The 9,413-nt window shown below is 42.3% G+C and overlaps 1 protein-coding gene across 1 annotated transcript in view; it reads left to right on the top strand.

Annotated features, from left to right (window-relative positions):
• The window catches only part of slc35f1 (solute carrier family 35 member F1), a 393,799-nt gene extending 387,864 nt beyond the window's left edge, over window positions 1-5,935 (top strand). Inside the window, exon 8 of the mRNA XM_063033745.1 lies at window positions 4,884-5,935. Coding sequence (XP_062889815.1) covers window positions 4,884-5,108 — 225 coding nt within the window. The 3' untranslated portion in view covers window positions 5,109-5,935. The remainder of the gene's footprint in view (window positions 1-4,883) is intronic.
• The last annotated feature ends 3,478 nt before the right edge of the window (window positions 5,936-9,413 follow it).

Below are 9,413 nucleotides of genomic sequence, written 5' to 3' on the forward strand. Positions count from 1 at the left end.
TACAACATGAAAACCAAAAATCTACAGAAGATGGGAAGCTAAAGTAAAAACAGAAAATTCAGGCAATAGCAATTTAGGATATATTCTGACTGTGACTCTTTGCTGTGAAAATTTCTCCTCTGAGAATAAACCATAACTACAATAGCTTTTATTTGCCCCATTTCCTTCAGACTCACTGAGGATATCTGCCCTTTACTGTAAGAATTAAAATCTTTGTTGTTTTAATTTGGCATATGTATGGCAAATGATTCCCATTCTGCCCACAGTGACAAACTGGCCCAGGCTCATTTGCATGTTTTGGAATCTTCAATGGGTCCATTTAATATTGGAGAATGCATACAGTATACAACCTGAAATTCTTACTCTTTGCAGACATCCACGAAACAGAGAAAGTAAGCGAAAACTTTACTACCCCAAAGCCTCTCTCCCCCTCCCACGCACAAGCAGCGGCAAAGGCATAAACATGCCCCCACCCACCAGGCAAACAATAGAAGAGCCCCCGGAGACCATGATCCAGAGTCCATCAAAAACTGTCCGTCCCAACACTTCAACATCTCAGACAAGCTCTGTCTCACTCCTGTCCCAGTGAAAGAGGAGACCAACCTGTCGCTGTTCCGATGGTCCAGCCTGCCACGTTGCTAGTCCGAGCCACCTGACTCGAAGACCTACAGACTCTCACTCACCATCAAGAGAGAGAGATTGCTTGAGTGCAGGGGCTTCTGACAATTGTGTACACCACCAGCTGTTTCAATCTCCCAGGCACCACCAACAGAAATACTCCGGTTGTCTACGGGGCCGCGTGCCAAATGTGCACGTCTTCCAGGCCGTATCTGTAGATCCTGAAACACCAGGTTTGCTTATTGAGTTCTGAGAGTGAGAACCCATCTTTTCAACTATAACCATCACTAACCTTCTAAAATTATCTTCATGTTTATATCTTGCATTACATTAGTACTTCTGAACACTATCACCAGGGCCAATATAATTTTACAGACCTAGTGCTAGATTTTCTTTGTTTAATAACTGAATGAATTTGCTCCTCAACTAAAGCACAAACTTGTTGTGCCATACCCAGTCTAAGCCAGGGGTTCCAACCTTTTTTATGCCATGGACCAATACTATTAAGCAAGTGGTCTGTGGACCCCAAGTTGGGAACCCTGGAAGCGAACAGCAGTTTTGCAATGTGGAACTAGATTCTCAAGGAGACAATTTATCCTGACTTCTGATTCTTTGTTCCGCAGTTGTAGATCTACTTAATCTTAGAATTGAATTGATTCTGTAACTTCTGTAGCACTTTAATAAATGAAACACTCATTGCTTATATACAGTGTGTTTTGTAACCCTTTCAAGATAAGAATGGCAGGTCTCATGTGGCAGAGCTACATTCTCAACATCACCATCCATTTTTCATGTTATTTGGTCTTAAATTCCAAGCATTCAGTGGAAGAACTGAAAGGTTCATGCATCTGAGAATGTACCAGGTCTCCCGATGCTTTGTCCTGGAGCACTTCTGAAGTTCAGAGCCACAGCCATACTGTAAGAGACGTTGGGAATCCAAAGCGACAGAGTTACAAAATGCCAGAGAGATTCTGCACAGGCTGGAAATCCAGAGCACTTAAAGACTCTGAGGCCACGATGAAAGCTGTTAAGCCCAGGAATGAACTGCTGAGTTTTAAGCTGTCAGAGACTGAAACCCTTGCTATTGCAGACAGTCCTACCACTGGCTAAAAGTACGAGTCGATGGCTGGGAGCTGTGATTAATGAGAGGTTTGGGAATTGGAACAAGGAGCCTTTGAATGGGGTGCAAGCGTGGGGCTGGCAATGCAATGGATTTCTCCACATTGGGGCTGGGAGGAGATGTTGGCAGTGAGGTGACTGAACAGGAGAATGCTTGGTTTGGGAGGGGCGGGTGGATGCTGGTTTCTCTTGTCTATTTGGAACTGGGGCCATTGGTGTCATCTGCCCGGAGGACGACAGGACAAGAGCAGCTATCTAAAATAACTATCGCACGAACAGGGCCAGTGTTCAAAGGTTCAAAGGTCAAATTTAATGTCAGAGAAATGTGTATAATATACATCCTGAAATGCTTTTTCTTTGCAAACATCCACGAAAACAGAGAAGTGCTCCAAAGAATGAATGACAGTTAAACGTGAGAACCCCAAAGACTCCCCCCTCCCACGCATAAACGGCAGTGAGCAACAATCCCCCCTCCCCCACCAGCAAAAGGTGAGGTGATGTCTGAGATTTTCATTCACAAGAATGCCTTCTAAACAACGAGACGTGCCTCCATTGGTTTTGCATGATTTGTAGTCACCATGGTCCCCAATTCAAGTGCTGCCTGAAGCTGTAAATGTGATCCTTTTTACTGCTGTTGCCCCTCGGTCCACCTGCTTGACAGAGCAGGTTATAGTGTGGACGCAATGAGTAGGAAGTGGGATCAATGGAAGAAGCAGCACCAGCTGGCTCTGCCTATGCTCAAGCCAATTAAATTTGCGCGTTCCCTCTAGACAAATAACACTCTGATTTCTCAAAACCCACATAAGGAATAGGCATTTCGGCAAAATAACGAATTACTCTCAGGATATTTAACAAAACCAAAAAAAAATCAGAGGTCAAAGTGATGCACAGGGACTAATTAGAAGAAGACCCTTTTCAGATGAGTGCTTGTGAAAAAGTAAGAAAGTGTATTGAAATAAAGTGACAATATAATGATTGATTAAGCAGATTTCAGTTCCAAATGGCCCAAGGGTAATATTTTGCATTTCACATATTGTTCAATGTATTCCAATTTGGTACAAAGAATAACTGAAGGTATAATGAAGCCTGTGGTTCATTGAGATTAACTACAGAGTGATTCAGGTTCAATTATGCGGATGAATTATCAGAGAAGTGTACTCTGTGGGAGTGGAGAGCCTGCATACTTGCAGGACATGCTGCATACCATTTGAACAGATTCATTATGCAAATATAAAACACCATGTAATGTTTTTCATTTGTTCTTGAACCATTATCCAAATATCTAAAGCATTTGAAATGCTCAAAGTTGAGTGGCTGGAACAGCAAAGCAATTTATTGCTTTCTCAATATTCATCCTAAATTCAGAAAAAAAAAACATGCAAATATTTTATTATTAGCACTGCACTTTTAATGTTTTTATTAAAAATTGTGTTGCCCCACTATACACTGTTAATTTAATTAGACACCGCAGAATGCTGTGCTTTTATTTTAGATTTTCAGCTTTGGCAATATTTTGCTTTACGTTTTGTTAGACTGTACGTAATTCATACAAAAAATACAAAGCAAATTTATTATCTCAGTACATATATGTCACCACGGACAATGCTGAGATTCATATTCTTGTGGACATACACAGCAAGTATAAAGAAACACAATAGAATCAATGAAAGACCACACGCAAGACGGACAAAAAAGGCAATGTGCAAAAGACAACAAACTGTGCAAGTACAAAGAGAAATAGTAATAATAATCAATAAAGATTGAGAACATGAGATGAAGCGTCCTCGATAGTGAATCCATAGGTTAGTTTCAGTTCAGTGATGGGGTGAGTGAAATTGATTGAAGTTATCCCCTTTGGTTCAAGAAACTGATGGTTGAGGGGTAATAACTGTTCTTGAATATGGTGCTGTCAGTCCTGAAGCTCCTGTACCTCCTTCCTGATGGCAGCAGACAGAAGAGAACATGGCTTGGACGGTGTGCAACAACGCCCCATGTAGATGTGCTCAATAGTGGGGAGGGGTTTACCCATGATGGAGTGGGCTGTATCCATGACTTTTTGTAGGTTTTTCGGGTCAAGGGCATTGGTGTTTCCATACCAGTCTGTGATGCAACCAGTCAATATACTCTCCACTGCACATCTACAGAAATTTGTCAAAGTTTTCGATGACGTCCCAAATCAAAGCAAACTTCTAAGAAAATAGAGGCACTGTTGTGCATTCTTTTTAATCACACTTGCATGCTGGACCCAGGGCAGATCCTTTGAGATGATAATACAGAGGAATTTAAAGTTACTGATACTCTGCACTTCTGATTTCCCTGACGTGGACTGGTTCATGGATCTTCAGCTTCCTCCTCCTGTAATCAATAATCAGCTCTTTTGTCTTGCTGCCATCGGGAGGTTGTTGTTGTGGCGCCACTCAACCAGATTTTCAGCATCCCTTCATCCGGCCAACACAGTAGTGTCAATAGGAAACTCAAATATGGCAACCGCACAGTCATATGAATAAAGGGAGTCGCGCAGGGGACTAAGCTCACATTCCTGTGGTGCACGTTTGCTGATGGGGATTGTGGAGGAGTTGCTGTTACCAATCTGAACTGACTGAGATCTGCAAATGAGGAAATCCAGTGTCACAAAAGATTAAGACCTGGGTTGTGGAATTTTTTGTTAGTTTTGAGGAGATGATAATACTGAATGCCAAGCTGGAGTCACTGATGAACATCCTGATGTATGAATCTTCACTGTCCAGATGTTTCAGGGTTGAGTGAAGAGCCAATGAAATGGCACTTGCTGCTATGATGGTAGGCAAATTGACAGTCTTCTTGATGAAACGCTCAAAAGGAAGCAAAAGTGAATTTAATATTCAATAAAGTCAAAATGATAGATCTGAAATCAAGCCTGAAAATGGGCTGGTACAAATTATGACACTGCCTGTACCGCTACACTCAAAATTCCATTATCTGTTTTATAGAATAAGTTTTAAGATTATCAGGAAGTAAGTATGTGAGTAAGTAAACTCATTCTGTGCGGAAGTATGGAATTCATTTTAAATTTTATGGATGAGAAAATTATAAAATGAATTTTTGCGATGTTCATAGGGGATTTGCATTAATCATTTTTTTTTAAAAACTTTTTTTTCTCTTTGCAGTTTTCAGGACTCTACCTTCTGTCATTTTTCACAATCATTCTTGGATTAATCTTGTACTCTTCCACTTCCACGTATGTGGCCCAAGATCCACGTGTATACAAGCAGTTCCGCAACCCGGCAGGTCCCGCAGTGGAGATACCAGCCAGCGGACAGCTGGAGCCATCAGTAACATATTCCAGCCTGGGACAGGAGACTGAAGAGGAGGCTCATGTCAGAGTTCCTTGAAGAGGCACAACGCTTGCTCCCCGGCATTCCGATGGATTTTGTTCTGCATTCCAGATTCTTTTTGTTTGTTTACATCACCTCATTTCCCCAGTCTTTGTTTATTGCATCGTAATATTTATTTTACCAAGCCAAATCTCTAGATTTGTTTTTTACTAATCATAGAATTTAGTGAAATGTTATTTGAGATAATTGGGTTTAATGTGTCAGTTCACTGACTAAGAGTTTTTAAGTGGATTGCAATCAACTGATGGTTTATAAAGTGCCATCGAAAGCATTTTTATAATATAGTCTATATATCATTACCACTGTAAGGGAATAAAGGGGATTTTAACTGAGTTTAAATATGCACTGTATTTTTTCTCATTTCAAGTCATTCCCATCTTTTTGCACATGAATGATTTCATGCTAAGGCCATCTACGAAGTCATTTATAGGGTGATGTTATCTTTCTATTCAAAGCGCCATTATATGACCTCTGAACCTGTGTAATTCTAGAATGGGTTATTGTATAGTTTAGAATTTGCTAACTTGTGCTGTTAACATTTTGACACGTTGTGTAGTACCTTTGTGTTGCTTTAATAATAGTAGTCTTCATAATTAGGTTACAGTAAGTATGGACTGTACCCCATGGGTAGAAATCAACTGTTAAATACAAAAGTAACATGAGACAGTTAAACTTAGCACCACTACAAGAAAACAAACCAAAAACTGCACAGTTCAACTGAAAGATGCCCTTTATCTTTTTGATATCTGCATGCTCTTTATGGACTGGCTGTGGCAATGTAATGCCTGTATGATGTTTTCAAATAAATGCTTTATGAAAGATAATATTACAACATAGCTTCTTGTCTTGTAATTAATCAGTCAACAATGAAAAAATATAGTACTATCATTATCTTTCACATTATCTTGCAGTTGTCTGTAATTTCCAGCAATTAATAAGTAGATATGATCATGATTCAGCAATTAGGTTTCATACATTGCTGCACACACAAAGCACTGGAGAAACTCAGCAGATCAGGCAGCATCTGTGGAAGTGAATAAACAGACAACATTTTGAGTTGAGACCCTTCTTCAGGACTGAGAAGGAAAGGGCAAGATACCATAATAAAAAAGTGGAGGGGGAGGGGAAAGAAACTAGCTAGAAGGTGATAGGTGAAGCTGGGTGGGTGGGAAAGGTCAAGGGCTGGAGAAGAAGGAATCTGATAGGAGTGGACCATAGGAGAAAGGGAAGGAAAAGGAGAGTGAAGGGAAAGTGATAGGGAGATGAGAAGGGGTAAAAGGTCAGAGTGGGGAACAGAAGAAGGAGTGGGGGGTGGGAATTTTTTACTGGAAGGAGAAACCGATATTCATGCCATCAGATTGGAGGCTACCCAGATGGAATATAAGGTTTTGCTCCTCTACCCTGAGGGTGGCGTCATGTTGGCAGAAAAGGAGGCCATGGACCGACACATCGGAATCGGAATCAAAATGTTTGGCCACTGGGAAGTGCCACTTGTGGGAGGTGCTTGATGAAGTGGTCCCCCGATTTACAGAGGTCACATCGGGAGCACCGGACTCAGTAGGCGACCCTAGCAGATTCACAGGCGAGGTGTTGCTTCACGTGGAAGGACTGATTGGAGATGAGGGAAGAGGTGTATGGGCAGCTTCAGCCGCATGCAGGGATAAATGGTGGGAGGGAGGTTAGTGGAGAGGGATGGTTGGACAGGGGAATTGTGGAGGGAGCGATCCCTATGGAAAGCAGAGGGGGTGACTAAGGGTATGTTTAGTGGTAGCGTTCATCATCCTCCGTTACCACCGCCATCTCCAAAGGGATATACTGTACACTCAGTGGCCACTTTATTAGGGACCCCTGTACACCTGCTTATTAATGCCAATGACTAATCACCCAATCCTGTGGCAGCAACTCAATGCAGAAAAGCCTGCAGACATGGTCAAGATAACAGCTTTTGGGATTGATTAGTAAAAGCAAATTAAAGGAAGCCAGGGGCAAGTGCAGTGGCCATCATCTGTGTGGACAGTCAGAGAGGTGATTTTAAGACTTTAGCTCTTCAAGGCTTCAGCCAAGGGAGGCTTCCTTCTCTTCTTTACATCTGCTCAGCTAGGCCAGCAGGGATGACAGGCGGGATAGTGAATTGCTCCTCTTGCAGGATGCGGGAAGGCAGGGAGACCTCCAGTGTCCCTGATGGCTACAACTGCCAGAAATCCATCCATCTGCAGTTTCAAACCTTCTGCTTTAAGGAGTTGGAGCTGGAACTGGATGAACTCCAGATCATTTGGGAGGCTGAGGGCAAGATAGATAGGACATATGGAGAGGTGGTTACACCCAAGATGCAGGACACAGGAAACTGGGTGACAGGAAGGGGAAAGGGGTGAAGGAGCCAGTACAAAACACCCCTGTGGCCATCCACCTCAATCACAGGTATATCACTCTACTGTCAGGAAGATGACCTACAGAGGAAAGTGACAGTGGTGGGGTCTCTAACACTGAGTCTGCCTCTGTGACTCAGAGAGAAAGGGAGGAGAAGAGGCACACTGTGGTGATAGGGGATTCGTTGGTTAGGGGTATGGACAGTAGGCTCTGTGGGTGAGAACGAGGTTCACAGATGGTGTGCTGCCTCCCAGATGCTAGGGTCCAGGATATCTCAGGTCGAGTCCTTGGCATTTTTAAGTGGGGGGGGGGGACAGCCAGAGGTCATGGTCGTGGTGCAAGGGGATTTCTGGGAGTTAGGTGCTAAATTAAAGGGCAAGACCTCCAGGGTTGTAATCTCAGGACTCCTACCCATGCCACATGCTGAGGCCAGAACGAGGAAGATTATACAGTTTAATACACGGCTGAGGAGTTGATGTAGGAGGGAGGGCATACGATTTTTGGATCATTGGGCTTTCTTCCAGGGAAGGTGGGCCTGTAAAGAAGGGACTGTTTGTACCAGAACTGGAGGGGGGACTAATATCCTAGTGGGAAGGTTTGTAAACGTTGCATGGTGGGGTTTAAACTAGAGTTGCAAGGGGATAAGAACCAAAGTTCCAGAACATTTAGTGGAGAGATTGTGGAGGCAGATGTTGGTAAGACTTCAGACAAAGTTAGGAGTCAAAAGCTTAAACATGGTGCAACTAGTGTCCTGAGCTGCCTCTATTTCAATGCAAGAAGAATCATAGGAAAGGCAGATCATAGTGCTGAAGATGAGGTAGCTGGTTTACAAACGAAGGCAATGTGTAGTGCGGAGAGACGGTTGATTGGGTAAAATTACAACAGGATAAATTGCAATGTAAAAGGTGGACAAAATTGAAAAGGGTGAATGCAGGACTGAAGGTGTTGTAGTGGAATACGTGCAGTATACGGAATAAGGTAGATGTACTTGCAGCCCAGTTGCAGATTGGCAGGTATGATGTTGTAAGCATCACTGAATCGGGGCTAAAAGATTATAGCTGGGAGCTTAATGTCTAAGGATACGCATTATATTGAAAGGATAGGCACTAAGGCAGAGAGGGTGGCGTTGCTCTGTTGGTAAAAAATGAAATCAAGTCATTAGAAAGAGGTGAAATAGGGTCAAAAAAGGTGTTGAATCATTATGTATAGCACTAAGGAACTGCAAAGGTAAACAGATCTTATTCAGAGTTATATACAGACCCCCAAATAGTAGTAAGGATGTATCCTACAAATTACAACGGGAGTTAGAAACTGCGTGCCAAAAAGGCAATGTTCGAATAGTCATGGGGAATTTCAATATACAGGTCGATTGAGAAAATTAGGTTAGTGCTGGATTTCTGCAAGTGGAATTTCTGGAGTACCTATGAGATGGCTTTTTAGAGCAGCTGGTGGTTGAGTCCACTAGGGATTTAGCTAGTCTGGATTGGGTGTTGTGCAATGAACCAAATTGATTAGAGAGCTTAAAGTAAAAGAACCCTTAGGGGAAAATGAACATAATATGATTGAAGTCACCCTGAAATTTGAAAAGGAGAAGCTAAAGTCAGATGTATCAGTATTACAGTGAAGTAGAGGGAATTACAGACACATGAGAGAGGAGTAGGACAGAATTTATTGGAAAAGAACGCTGGCGGGGTGACAAAAGCAGCAATGGCTGGAATGTCTGGAAGGAATTTGGAAGACACAGTATATATCCATCCAAAAGGGGAAGAAGTATTCAAAAGGAAAGATGACACAATGACGGCTAACAAGAGAAGTCAAAGCTAACATAAAAACCAAAGAGAGGGCATATAATATAGCAAAAATTAGTGGGAAGTTAGAGGATTGGGAAGCTTTTAAAAACCAACAGAAGGCAATAAAAAAGTCATTAAGAAGGTA

Source organism: Mobula hypostoma, chromosome 2 (assembly GCF_963921235.1).
Source record: "Mobula hypostoma chromosome 2, sMobHyp1.1, whole genome shotgun sequence".
NCBI lineage: Eukaryota > Metazoa > Chordata > Chondrichthyes > Myliobatiformes > Myliobatidae > Mobula > Mobula hypostoma.